General features: G+C 35.2%; 2 protein-coding genes across 2 annotated transcripts; one reads left to right on the forward strand and one right to left on the reverse strand.

Annotated features, from left to right (window-relative positions):
- The first annotated feature begins 4,234 nt into the window (after positions 1-4,234).
- LOC107818547 (glutaredoxin-C5, chloroplastic) lies at positions 4,235-8,085 on the forward strand. Its single transcript, XM_016644577.2, has 5 exons — positions 4,235-4,629; positions 4,753-4,826; positions 6,780-6,854; positions 7,328-7,354; positions 7,796-8,085. Exons 1-5 carry the CDS (start codon positions 4,340-4,342, stop codon positions 7,870-7,872), a joined length of 543 nt encoding a protein of 180 aa, XP_016500063.1. The 5' UTR covers positions 4,235-4,339; the 3' UTR covers positions 7,873-8,085.
- Positions 8,086-10,829: 2,744 nt separating this feature from the next.
- Positions 10,830-12,582, reverse strand: LOC107818546 (photosystem I reaction center subunit IV A, chloroplastic). The gene is made up of 3 exons (XM_016644576.2): positions 12,196-12,582; positions 11,144-11,209; positions 10,830-11,053 (listed from the first exon to the last, which is right to left on the reverse strand). The coding sequence occupies exons 1-3, from the start codon at positions 12,448-12,450 to the stop codon at positions 10,949-10,951; spliced, it is 426 nt and encodes a 141-aa protein (XP_016500062.2). The 5' UTR covers positions 12,451-12,582; the 3' UTR covers positions 10,830-10,948.
- Positions 12,583-14,165: the final 1,583 nt, after the last annotated feature.

Here is a 14,165-nt window from a genome sequence, read left to right on the forward strand (position 1 = left end):
TTAATAAGTGCCAACAATTTCAAATTTCATACATAAGGAAGTCAACAAATTTTAACCGATATAATTTGCACATTTAAACTAAGTACGTACTCGTCACCTCACGTACATGGTTTTCAATTACACAATTTCCACATAAGACTCAATACCTAAGGGGTAATTTTCCCAACTCAAGGTTAGGCAAGATACTTACCTTTTTGAAGTTAGGCTGATATTCTAAAGTAGACTTCTTGCTTGAATTGACCTCCGTACAGCTCAAATCTATCCAAATTGATTGTATAACTTCATTAAAATTCATAGAAAATAATTCTGGATAATAAAACGCCGACTTAAAATTTCACATTAAAACGTCAACCAAAGTCAACGTGGGGCCCGACTCTCAGAACCCGACAGAATTTTACCAAAATTCGAACACCCATTCCGATACGAGTTCAACCATACTAATTTTATCAAATTCCGATAACGAATCGACCTCCATATCTAAAACTTTCATTTTTGAAATATTTTGTAAAAATCTCAATTTATTCCATCAAAACTCGAATTAAACGATAAATATAATCATAGATTCATGAAATATAATCACAAGGGAGTCAAGATCACTTTTCCCAAGTTGTGTGGTGAAATTTGCCTCTGAAAATCGCCCAAACCGAGCTCCCCAAGTCTATTTTTGTCAAAAATGGCAGAAAACTCTCGTTTATAGACCCTCTGATGTTTGTAGCACCACAGGTGGCATGGGCCACTGCCTGTGGCATCATTTCCAGAACTCCAAAAGTCCCAGTGCCAGGGATAGCGCCCCACGCTACCCTGGATGCTGACGACGACGGAAAATATTTTTCGACACGGAAATGGGCATAACTCTCTCATACGATGTCTGAATTCGACGATTCTTTTTGTTGTGGCTCCGAAATTTCAATAAGGATCTAATTATTCAATCAAAACTGAATTTGGATCTCATTTTATTAATGTGAAACCACTTATTTTGAAGAAATGATGTCAAAACATCCTAGAAATATCCAAATAAAATTCTGTTAACCATCCGAAATCCACCCGAGGCCCTCGGGACCCAACCAAATATACTAACAAGTCCTAAAATATCATACGAACTTATTCGATGCCTCGAATCACATCAAAAAAAACTAAAAACACGAATCCCACCTCAATTCAAGCTTAAATGAAACTATCGAATTCCAACTTCTACATTCGATGCCGAAACCTATCAAATCAAGTCTGATTGCTTCAAATTTTGCATACAAGTCATAAATGACATAATGGACCTATTCAAATTTTCGGAATCGAATTTCGAACCCGATATCAATAAAGTCAATTCTCGGTCAAACTTTCTAAAAATCTTTCATTTTTCAACTTTCGCCAAAATGCGTCAAATTGCCCTACGGACTTCCAAATACAAATTCGGACATATGCCTAAATCCGAAATTACTATACAGAGCTATTGAAACCATCAAAACTTTATTTTGGAGTCGTTTACATAAAAGTTGACTCTCCGGTCAACTCTTTTCTTTTAAGCTTCTTAAATAAGAATTGTTCTCTCAATTTTATCCCGAATCGTCCGAAAACCAAACTCAACCACACATGCAAGTCATAATACGTATTACGAGGTTGCTCGAGATCTTAAGCCTATGAACGGGATGCTAATTCCTAAAACGACAAATCGAGTTGTTACAGTATGGGTGGAAATAGTCGTTTGGAATCAAGACGGAGAGTGAGGTACATAAGATTCGATAAAATCGACTAAGTTTATGGAAGGTCTGTATTGTAGCCTGATTGCATGATATTTTGTTAGGAATTGGATGAAACTCAAAACATAACAGTTGTATCTCTCTGGAATAGCTTTCCAACGATATATTGTGGCTCCCAAACGGATCTCTGTGCAAAGAGTTATGTGCATTTTACTGAGCAATGCGCAGTATGCGCGCCCGGATGGTCCCATGCGTGGCCGCGCACTTGTGGCAGTGCTACTGACTTTCTGTGCGTTAGGTGCGAGGTTGGGGCCTTCAGGTGCATGGGAGCGCACCCGGGGGGGGGGAGGAGGGGAGGGGGTCATTTTTAAAGCCCTACTTCCTCCCCCACACCCCAAAACACAAAAACTTGCTCTAGAAAGGGAAGCTCTCAAGAACCTCACTCCTCAAAGGTCCCTCCACCATCCAAGGTGAGTTCTAATGGTGATTCTTAGTTAATTTCAATTCTTCAACACCTTATTAACATGTATAAACCCTTCAAATCATTAGATATTCGATTGGGGCATCATTGTTGAGAGAAGAAACCCTAGAATTCGAATTCAAGAGGACTGAACATCAAAAGGTAATATCTTCACCCTCTAATTGGTTATAACATTGGATTAATGATTATAGACTCTAAGTTCATAAGCTATGGGTTGATGGATTTGATAGAAAAGCATGAACCGTCATAGGTTTGGGTTGTTGATTGTTGATTATTGATTAATTGTGTTGTTTATCTTATGGATGATGAAGAATGGTATTGATTATAGCAAGTTGAGATTTTAGAATTTTCTAGGAGTAAGAGAATGGGATGTTGGGTGTAGAAACACCATTAATGAGGGCTATGAAGCTTTATACCCACCAAGTGTTTGATAAAATGCCTAAGTGACCTAAACATGAGTATTGTTGCTAATTTGGAATCCCTTTAACTTGTATTGATATAGATTAAAGTTGAAAGGGGTTGGCGAATGTTGTATTACGCTCAAGAGCAGAAAGTTAAGGTATGTGAGGCTAACTCTCTATGTTTGGGAATGTTAATGATTCTCCCTACACTACGTTTGTTTTACGATGTTACTAAATGCCTCATAAATATAGTTACGCCTAGTTCCTTGAATAGTTCAAGAACTTTTATTCCCTAGCCTTGTAACTCGTTCATGACTTTCATCCTGAACGTTGTGAGCTCAATGCGTAATCAATATAGACTTGTGTTTAATTCTCATGAGTCTCAGCCTAGATTACCACCATGTCATAAATAGTTGAAGCATAAGTTCTCATAATCAGTTCATGAATACATGTCTCAGTCCAGTTCTATTCAGCATTCAAGTATCATGTAACTCAATATGTTCAGTATTTCAGTATCATGTATTACAGCACGATTCTCAGTTCATGTTTTTAAATCCATGAATGTTGAACACATGTATTTGGGCCTGAGGCCGCAGTTTATGCTTCATGCATGTTTGGGCCTGAGGCCGCAGTTAACGCTTTATGCATCTTTGGGCTTGAGGCCGTAATTATGTATACGTATACTTGCGCCCGAGGCCGCAGTTTGTGCACATATATATTGGGCCTGAGGCCGCAGTTTATTTATTCAGATAAACAGGTTGTTCATCATTCAGAAGAGGGAGTATTCATATCCTTACTTCCTTTATTAGTTATCAGTTATCATTTCAGTTTCAACAGTTATCATTTCAGTTATCAATTATAAATCCTCAGTTATCAGCTCAGTATCAATTTCACCATTTATATTTCTTTCTTTCAGTTACTTTACATATCAGTGCAATTCAAATGTACTGACGTCCCTTATGTCCGGGGCCTGCATCTCACGATGTAGGTAATGATTTACAGGTTGACGATTCAGAGCACTAGGATCCTCGTACCAGCTATTTGGTGAACCCCAATTCTTTCGGGGCATTACCATTACGTTATAGTCTTTATGTATTTATAGACGGTCAGTGTTTTCAGTACTTCATTAGAGACTTCATAGACTAAAGTAACAATTAGACAGAGTCGCAGGCTTTTCATGTTAAGCTATGTTAGCTACAAATATGTTTCAGAATTGTATTAGTGTTTTCGCCTTTTGATTTATCTCATTCAGACTTTCAGTATATCAACATGCGTTAGTTTATCTTTCGCATTCAATATGTTATGATATCACATGTTGAATAAGTCTGATTCTCGCATGTAGTCAGGCACCGTCTACCGTGCCATGTTCGGGCGTGACATCTAGTACCGTTTCTACAACCTTTAGCTCCTTATCTTTTAAATAAAGTTATACAGTACTTTATTATTTCTGACGCAAATGAGACAGTGCCTAATGTCAGCCAAAAAAGGTTAATACGTAACTTTTGATGCAAAGGACACACACAATTTGTGTGTTTTTTAACATGTAATCCACGTTCCTTGGTAAAAAGTTGATACTATCAGATCCAATCGAGTTAAACTGTAAAAATTTATTTTTCAAATTAATAAAGTACAAGACATTACGTGTAAAACTTCAAGCTGAATTTAGCAGAAAAGGTGACTAAAAAGTGAACTCTTGTGAATTTGGCAACTAGATAGAACAATAAAAGAACTGAACTGAACAGATAAAGAGTTTCCTCAAAAAAATGGCTGCCACTTCAAATCTAACGAAAAGCTTCAGCACTTTCTCTATCTCTCATTCTCTTCACCCTCGAATTCACACTCAAATTCTCTCACAGTTCCAGCACATTCCCAGTTACAACTGCAGCGTTCCAATTCACAAATTTGCATCCAGAATTGAAAACAAAGGACCTCGGAAAATGTGTCGGGTCCAGATTCGGGCGATGTCGGGTTCATTCGGGTTCCGATTGGAGGAAAGTGTGAAAAAAACCATTACTGAAAACGCAGTTGTTGTTTATTCCAAAACTTGGTGTTCGTAAGTTGTTGAATTTTAGTACTCGTTATAATATTTTAGGTAAAAATGGAATTTTTATGCCTAATTGTCCGCTTTATTTGAGCTTATTTTGAAGTGGGGTTCTTAATTTTTTGCTGTAAAAAGGTACTCAATGGAGGTGAAAGCTTTGTTCAAAAAACTTGGTGTAGATCCACTTGTTATTGAATTGGATGAAATGGGTAAGTTTCTTCCAAAGTCAACAACTTTTACTACTTTACTTGAAAGAGTTTAAGTTAAATGTGTGAGCACGTAATTTTTGCCCGATATGAAAATCACTCCTAAAAAATAAATGTAATTTCAAGTAAGTCGAAATAATTGATCTTTGAAGGGGAGTCTTATAGCAACGGTAAAGTTGTCTCCATGCGACCTATCCATGCGACCTATAGGTCACAAGTTCGAGCCATAGAATCAGCCACTGATGCTTGCATCAGGGTAGACTCCCTACGTCACAACCTTTGGGTGCGTCCCTTCCTCGGACCCTGCATGAACGTGGGATGCTTTGTGCACCGGGCTGTCCTTTTTCGAAATATTTGATTGATTGGTTCTTTAATAGTAGATGATAATTAACATGTAACAGGTTAAATTACATTAATGGTGTAAACAATTCATCAAACTGTTAGTGCATATAACTTTAATCCTACTTAAAAACATCTTCTTTTCGAGTCTCATGCTTTCAATGTTCATGAATTGACTCCAAAAGAAGTGTTTACTTTTGTGGGAATCATATCTACAGACGTATTTTTTCTTAATGTGAATTAAGAAGGTGAGCTTTAAGTGTATTATGTATACAATCTTAGTATGATTGTGAAACCAAAAGTAAGGCTTATAAATATGACTATGAATCTAAGATGATTAATTAGTTGAATGTATATATACAAATGGAATATTAGAGATACTCATTATGGATATTCTACTAGCATGGGTTTATTTTGGTTACATCAAATTCAGTGGAGTACTTGAGTTAAGTTCCTGATAAATAAGAAAGTCAGTTATTATTAAGTATATTAACTGCTACTCTGCAAAATTGATGTTGTCAAACAAGAGAAATGGCGGTTGCAGACTGTTTGTGTTACAAAATTATGGAATCTCGTTGACAAGAATTTCCCTTGTACAACAAGGTTTTGGCCAAAATGCTTGTTGGTCGAGTTAGTGGTATTTCTGGGTATTCGAAACAATTATTTGAGATCTTGAGCTAGACGACAATTCTTGTTACATATGGTAACGCTAGCTAATATTGTTGTTTTGACTTCATGAATGAGAAACATCGGTGGCCAAAGGTTTTTGAGTAGAAGGGAGCCGAGCTTGCGTTCACATTGTCTAGACTATTTGTTTTTTACCTAGGCCTGAACCTTAAGGACATCTTAAGACTGGTGCCTACTTTGACGAGAGAAGTAAAAGGGACTTCACCTTGAGAGTTGAATCCCAGTTACAGTATGAAGGAAAAAAAGGGGTAGCTTGTGCTTAGAACCTCACGAGTATATCAATCAAAATTTTGTGTGGTGTCCATTTAGTTGGCTTGATGGTGGTCAATAATGAAAGCTTGAAGTTCCCTTGTTACCAGTATTCCTTTAGTTTTGATTATGACGCGTGCAGATTCTTCAGAAAAACCATATATGCAAGTAAACACCGTTCCACTACACCTCTGTTTGGGGAATTTGACAAAGTTCAGCTGGAAGTGGTTGTATGTAATTTACATGAATATTTATCTTTTAATGCATGTCTCCTTTCACCATGTCCAAAAATACAAGCAGATGGTGGTGCTAAATTGTTATCTGAGATGAGGGTAGCAACACACTACCTTGTGTTGCAAGTAGAACTCTCATCGAACAAAGAGGAAAGTTCAGAAATTGTGTTGTTTCTCATATTGTTATTTAACCATAAATATGTTCTGGCCTTTGTATATTTTTCTACTACCACACACTACCCAGAAGAAGGGAAATCTAAAAAATTTGGGAGAAGTTCGCACAGTTCACACCAAGTCTGATTAGTTCATTTTGATTGTCTGCATTTGAAAGTATTTCCCATTAACTAAGGTTATCTAAGTTGCAACTGTGGCATTCCATGCTCTAGTCATATACAAATGTATACCTTTTCCCAATTAGTTGATGCTATCTCTAAATTTGTGGTTTCAGGTCCCCAAGGACCACAGCTGCAGAAAGTGCTGGAAAGACTTACTGGACAGCATACGGTTCCCAATGTATTCATTGGTAAGAAATGTCGTATTGTGGAGTTGTTGACCTTTACAAGTTTTTGGAATATGACAACAGGTTCTTGGAGCTTATTTATTTCCTGGTTATATAATTCTTAACGTAATAAGCAGATAATTTGCTTCCATAATGAAAACAAACTTCTTTATGTGTGAAATTTTCAGAAGTAATAGCCGTCTTCATGGAGAGCACCATAAGTATTTGGAAATATTTCTTCTTTGAGAGGCAATATGTTTTGATAAGACAGTTTATATACCTTGGTTTAATATCATGATGAAAATGTAAAGAACTCCTTTGAATTTACAAAGCCAAAAAAAAGAAAATAGGGACAAAAGCTTGAATAGTTTGACAGTTTGCATACTGCCTCTTAACGAAGAGTGCCTGTTTTCAAGTTCTGTTGGCATTTGCTGCTGATTTTTATTGCGTTGTTTATGTGAAGGACTTGTAATAAATGAGTTTTTCTCTATGACCAGGGGCCAAACACATTGGTGGTTGTACAGGTACATTCTCTGATCAGTCTTATGCTTTCACCATAGATTTGCAGAAACAAAGTATTGCTATTCTGTGTTTTTTCCTTGAAAATAATGATTTGACTTCATTCCCAAGTTTATAACCTATTACAACATTTTCGGCCTTGTGAAGAACTCTAGTTATTAAGTATCTTCCCGGACTGTTTGTTGAGTGTTAACAGCAGGCTCTTCTTGCTTACTGTAAAAAATGAGTGGTTGGTAGTGTATGTCCTACCTACAGAAGTTGTGCTGAATTAATGAAGAAAAAGCTTTATAGCTGATGAACACTAGAGTACCTTTTCTAGTTCAATTATCTAGACATTCTTTGCAATCTTGCAATTAACTCTAACTACTGTTGAATAATTATTGGAACATGAAAAAACTTGTCGGAGGAGTTGGATTACTGTTGTTTTTTTTCTTCTTTGGGTACAGATACTATTAAGCTGTATCGGAAAGGAGAACTTGAACCTTTGCTATCGGAAGCTAATGCTGGAAAAACAGAGAGCTAGTCCCCCTTGAGCTATCCATGCCAAAGCGATCCTATCTCATGCTCTCCTTGTACGCATTATTCTTTCAGATCTCTTTGACATTCATATTTGATTATGTTGTTCCTTTACAAGTATATCTTGCTTCTGAATGTTAAACTCACTGTTGAAGCAGAAAATTTATGTTGATGTAACTTCACCCATGAGCTTATAGATGATTTTGCTTCGTCTCTCAAAGATTATAGTTTTATACTTATTAAATTTGACTAGCACTTACACTTATCTTACTTGAGAGAAACCAAATCAATTGAAAGCTAAACAAGAATTTGGTGTTCGTGTGTCAAATTTACTTTTTTTTTTATGAAGTAATATGTTTCATTAAGAAGGCATCAAGAAGATGCAAAGTTACAAGAGACATATGTGCTAAATAAACAAAAATATTACAGGAGAACAATGTTTGCCCCAAAACAAAGTCTCAATCTAGGACAAGAGAGCTAGTAAAGTCCAACAGGTGTCCTGTACTATTTACGGGGGACAACTTTGTCCAGCAAAAAAGATTGAGCAGGCATTTAGATTTGAGTAAGTGGTTTGGGGTTGAGGTGCCATCAAAGCATCTTCTATTCCTCTCGTTCCATCAACACCAAAAGATAGTTGCAGGGATCATAAGCCAGATCTTCTTGATGACCTTATCAACCTCCCAAAGACTCCAGCTCATGTGTGCCTCTCTCAGGCTCTGTGGCATGACCCAGCTTAGGCCAAAAATACAAAAGAACATGTTCCATAGGTCTGTGGCTACTGGGCAGTGTAGAAGTAGGTGATTAACTGTTTCCTGGTGTCTCCTGCAAAGGTAACATTTGTTGACCAACTGAAATCCCCTTCTGCATAGGTTATCTTGTGTTAAGCAGGCTTCGTGAAGGGCAATCCAGTTGAAGCATGTCACCTTCACAGGTAATTTTGCCCTCCATATCCGTTTCCAAGGCCATGAATGCAATACCTGATTCTGATTGTTAAGTTGCTTGTAGCAATCTTTAACAGTCAAATTTACTTATTTGAGACTTCAAATATGTCAAATATGCTTATTTGAGACTTCAAATATGACAAGCTTGCTTAAAAAAACCGAAGGCTTCCATGCGACAACCTTGTAGAGATGCCTCGTGCATATTGAAGTTGATTGATTGAATTTTGTTCATATTGAAATTACTTCTTAAACAGTGGGCCAGAGCCGAGATGTGTATAAATGCGTCATGCATATTGGAGTTGATTGACTGAATTTGTTTGTGGTCAAATTACTTATTAAACATTGGACCAGACCCAAGAGCAATCAAATTACTTATTAAACATTGGACCAGACCCAAGATGCATATAATTCTGTCCTTGGCCTTTTCCAGTAAGAGGGGTCCTTTCAAGAATTACAGTGTGAATAAAAGAGAAGATTGCAAAAGTTGCTAAACTTATTAAGAAGTCTCAAACCGAAGCTGCATTGTTGTACTTTTGTGGTGCATAATACGTTTCTCGGGACATCCTGAAGACTCCAGCCTTCGTTTGTCGACTACTTTATCTTGGGATTGGGAGGAGTGACTTCTATCCTCAAGTTAGTATTGTTAATGAAACAAAAGTAAAGAGTATAAACACTTATTTTTGGATATGGATTGTAAACAAACAAGGTCACTAGCCTCATCCATGAGTATAGTCATTCCTCTACCTCAAGGGTGTATTGTTTTGTCGATAAGTGTATCCGCTTGTGAATGCCATTCTTGTCATATGTTTTACCTTGTCGTGTTCGCGTATTCTGTGCCTCATCGTCATGTCCATCAATCTCCCTCCTTTCTGTTGCGACAACCCTATATATGTTTGTAAGTAGGTATGCTGCATCTGTTTCTAACTAGTCAGCTTTAACGGTGTTCTTGGGTTTTGAGATGGTAGTTACCTCCTATGTTGCACGGACTCTTCAAAATGTTGTCTCACCCGTGTCAGATCCTTCAAAAATACATTACTTTTGAAGGATCCGACACGCACCTGGAGAAATTTTCGGAGAGTTGGAGAAACGTAGGTTACCTCTAACTGGAGGTCAAGATCCTTGCAAGCATTCATTTCTCCTGTCTTTGATTTCGATATGCTTTTTCTTGATCTTCAAAAAGATAATATATACATTGATGTACCTTTTCTTTGATAAAAAAAGGATCAAGTTATGACTAAACATATGTTCCTGAAAGAGTGTAAATTAGTTACATTTTCTTACTTAGTTTAAAGCCATATTGTTAACTTGAATTCCTCAAATTGTGAAATTTTCTCGAGATCATTATCATCTGGAAATATTTTTGCTCTGTTTAATACAACTTGCATATATTCAAGCTTGGCCAAATCTGCCAAATGACACTCGACTTGAACTATGTGCCCGGGATCGACACAATACTAATTATGTGGGGATTATAGCATATGAATCATTTATGTGGTGATTAATAATGAAGTGATTGTTATCCCATTAATTATGAAAGGATTGTTATGCAAAAGAAATACTCGTAGGATTGTTATGCAAAAGTTAATTGTTTTAAGGGCATATTTGTCTTTAATGTGGTTAATCATTGTATTACTAACTAATGCATATTCGTATTTCACATTTTAATTCGCATAAAATAATACATAAATTCTTGCTTAACTTAATTGGGATATTATTTAATACTGTCAATCACACATTGCATCAAGTAATTCTATGATTATTTTTTGTTATGCGGCCAAACAAAGGCTGCTTTTGTTATGTAACTATTTTTTTTTCTTATGCGATCAATCAAACTCTATCTTATTTTTACAAAAATTGATTATGATTTATTCCTGCACAATCAACAAAACGACTCCTAATGTTAAACACTCAATGTCTTCAAAACTTGGATCCATATCTACTTGATATTGGAAGATTTATGCTTTGAAAGAATTGGATTTGAGCAATGGTAACAATAAAAATAGAAAAGGGATGGGATTGCGAATTGCCACAAACTATAATTGACATTCATTCACAATCAAAGCCAGTATATAACTAGAGAATAAACATAGAAACCAAAGGGCCTTGCATTCTACAAATATACTAGTAATTGGTCGCCAACTCTCATTTCACTTCTTCGATTTCATCCAATGCGTAATTGTTGGTTGAAACATTAGCATAATTCACTTTGTTAAATCGTACAACAACTGGGTAACGAGTATTTGGATCCTGAGATATTAACAACAAAATGGAAAACATTAAAAGTTAAACATCATTTTTAAAGTCTAATCGAAATAGATTTTATATTAAATTTCTTACCTGATCACAAGCTACAACTGAACCTGTGCCCTTGTACCAGTAAGATTCCTTCCTAAGAATTCTCACCTGTCAACAATATTATCAGTAACATATTAGATGATTCTACATTCAATCATGATCCAGATAATAATAACATACGCAATGTAATCTCACAAGTGAAATTAATCATGATCCAGATAAGTCTAAATGTTACTACAATCACTATTCTTTTGTGATAATGGATGTAGAATAACTTGAATAGTATACAGGAGTTTAACTTACTATACACCGACAATATAAAAAAATATTTAGATAAAGTAAGAGTAACCGTCACTACAAGCGAAAATAATAATAACCTGAAAAGGAAACATGTTAATTCTTTACACTGCAGCAGATGCAGAGACGGTGTCGTAAAAGTAGAACAGCCTATGATTGTGAACAACTATATCAAGAAAATATAATATCTATAGGATAACTTCCATCTTGAAAGTTTTATGACTACTACTTTATAAGATACTCATGATTTCTCACTATTTGTATTCCCATACAAATATCAATTGGATCCTCTAGCAATATGTTGTGAATACTAAATTATCAACATATTTGCACAAGTTTAACTTCTATACACTCATAATATAATTATTTTTAATGATATTAAATCACCTAAAAAATAATCGCGTAATCGTCGTCTATTAACAAAGTGGAAGCAACAACCTAAACAATAAGACAAACTACCTGCTACAACAAGTTAAAATATATTAACTGTGTAAAAATTCTTTATGCCTGTGTATACAAGTTAAATCCTTTTTGCATTAGGTGGCAAGATGATATATTGAACACATATATAACAGGGATCTTTACACAAATAGCCGGTCATATTTATTGTTTACTTTTTCTAGTCATATACATAGATTATACATTGAATATACATAATTATACACATATTATACCTAAATTATGCATATATTATATATCCACGTGTTATTTTTAGTTTAAGCAATTGGATGGACGACTATTTGGATTAATTCTTCTATATATAACATGGGGTCTTTAATTTCCTTTAAGCAACTTACTTTGGTTCCTCTCTTGGGTCCAATTGGAGGTGGCTTGGCAGCTTTGACCGGAGCTTCAGCCGGTTCAGCTGTAGCGGCAGCAGCCGGTGGCGCCGCCTCTTCCGCGGCCCTTACGACGAGTCTCGGGGCGGTGCTGCCGTAGTTCTTGGAGGAGAAAAACAACATAGTGGTACGAGAAGTGTTCGTGTTAGAGGCAACATTAGGAGTTGCTACCAAAAAGTTTGATGCAGCAGAAGCCATGTTACAACTTGCCATAGTCTACTTGATTGTCTTACTTCTTACTTGTCTGAAAATTTTGATAGATATGAGGTTGTTGAAAAAGAAGAAAAAGCAATCTTTGGCAAAACAATAGAGTAGATTTGAGAGGTTTTGAATTAATTGGATATATTTTTCATGGACAAGGAGAAACCCTGTGGCCTCCAGTTATTGCTCTAGCCACTAAGGAACTGCCACGTAGTTACCATATCCCATTCTTTTGGATAATGTCATCACTTCTCTTTTGTCTTTTCATTTTTTTCATAATCTTGTATTTTTTTAAAAAAAACATAAAATGGTATCCGAGCTAGTTTACGCAGAGAGGCGGATTCAAGATTGAAATTTAATGAGTTCAACTTTGTACTGAATTTATGAGTTCAAATTTAATATTTGTTAAAATTTTAGTAGTTTTTTTTCTTCTGATTTTATATGCATATTTACAATTCGTATCGAAAGTTATGGATTCAGATGAACCAGTAGCCGAAAGGCTACATCCGCTTTTGTTTACGCGCACCTCAATTAATTTCACAGGATATATGTTACCTCACACCAGGGGTGGATCAATGGATTTCGTGGCCTAAGGCGAAACCATACGAAGAAGCCCTTATAAAATATTTACACTAACAACAAAATTTGCTTTTAAATATCAAATTAATCATTTAAGACAGAAAAAGCGAATTTCAAAAAAAAAAGGAAGAAGAGCACAAAAAATAAAGTGGTAGACTATCAGATGTTGAGGTCCAAAATTCAAAGTGAAAATTTTGATTTGGCTATCATCATCACAAACAAGAAAAAAAAAAATAAATGTATATAACGTAATAGCTTAAATTTTGAGCATTAACGGTGTCAAAAATATTTACTCCTTCTGATCAATTTAAACAGTGATTATAGTTCATTCTATTAAATAATACTTATTGGTGAATATCTAAAATAAATTGTAAATAACCTAATATAATATGTTGCATTACACTAAAAGAAAATCAGTGCATGAATGCTTTTGTGTTCATGCAATTTCAGAGTTCATTGTAAAAGAAATTTATTTTGTTGTCGATATATATAACTTAATTCCTATATAAAAAGGATAGAATTAAATTAAATTGAAGAGTGAAGCAAATATACTAATTAATGATGAAGAAAATTATCATAATTTATAAATTTATAGTATAAAATAACCTCAATCAAGTAACAAAAAATATACTGTAATATTTTTTAATTATTTATATAAATTATATAGTATATAATAATAATAATAAAAATTTAAAATAAATTTGGGGCCTTCAAATTTTTGGGGTCTAAGGCAACGGCCTCACTGCCCAAAGCCTTAGAGCCGCCCCCGCTTCACACCAGCATAGAGACCAAGTCTGTCCACAAGGCTTGGACAAATATGTATAAATTACTTAGTATTTATATTTACAATATTAATAACTCCTTTTTTTGGATTGATAGTTTATCCTTTACATAATTTATAGAAACAACAATTAGATAACAGTGGCCATAAAGTCACTAAGATTGCAACTCGTAACATGATTTATATTGTAATCTCTTAAGTCTTAACCATTAAACAGTACAATTTGTTGTCACGAGATTTACAAGATTATTGCTATTACAAAGATGTGCAATTGTCCATTACGATGTGAAGTATGCTTATATTATTTTATAAATCATGATTCATGGTTAATGCGTTCATATTTACGAAAATATTCTTAATTGTTTAT

This window comes from Nicotiana tabacum, chromosome 22 (assembly GCF_000715075.1).
Source record: "Nicotiana tabacum cultivar K326 chromosome 22, ASM71507v2, whole genome shotgun sequence".
Lineage (NCBI taxonomy): Eukaryota > Viridiplantae > Streptophyta > Magnoliopsida > Solanales > Solanaceae > Nicotiana > Nicotiana tabacum.

Bases quoted from the DNA above. Each gene is read 5' to 3' on its own strand.
- LOC107818547 (XM_016644577.2), top strand. From the start codon at position 4,340: ATGGCTGCCACTTCAAATCTAACGAAAAGCTTCAGCACTTTCTCTATC. The intron at 4,630-4,752 runs GTAAGTTGTTGA...TGCTGTAAAAAG, and splicing joins TATTCCAAAACTTGGTGTTC to GTACTCAATGGAGGTGAAAG. The intron at 6,855-7,327 runs GTAAGAAATGTC...CTCTATGACCAG, and splicing joins GGTTCCCAATGTATTCATTG to GGGCCAAACACATTGGTGGT.
- LOC107818546 (XM_016644576.2), bottom strand. From the start codon at position 12,450: ATGGCAAGTTGTAACATGGCTTCTGCTGCATCAAACTTTTTGGTAGCA. The intron at 11,210-12,195 runs GTAAGTTGCTTA...TATTGTTGACAG, and splicing joins GACCCAAGAGAGGAACCAAA to GTGAGAATTCTTAGGAAGGA. The intron at 11,054-11,143 runs GTAAGAAATTTA...TTAATATCTCAG, and splicing joins CAGTTGTAGCTTGTGATCAG to GATCCAAATACTCGTTACCC.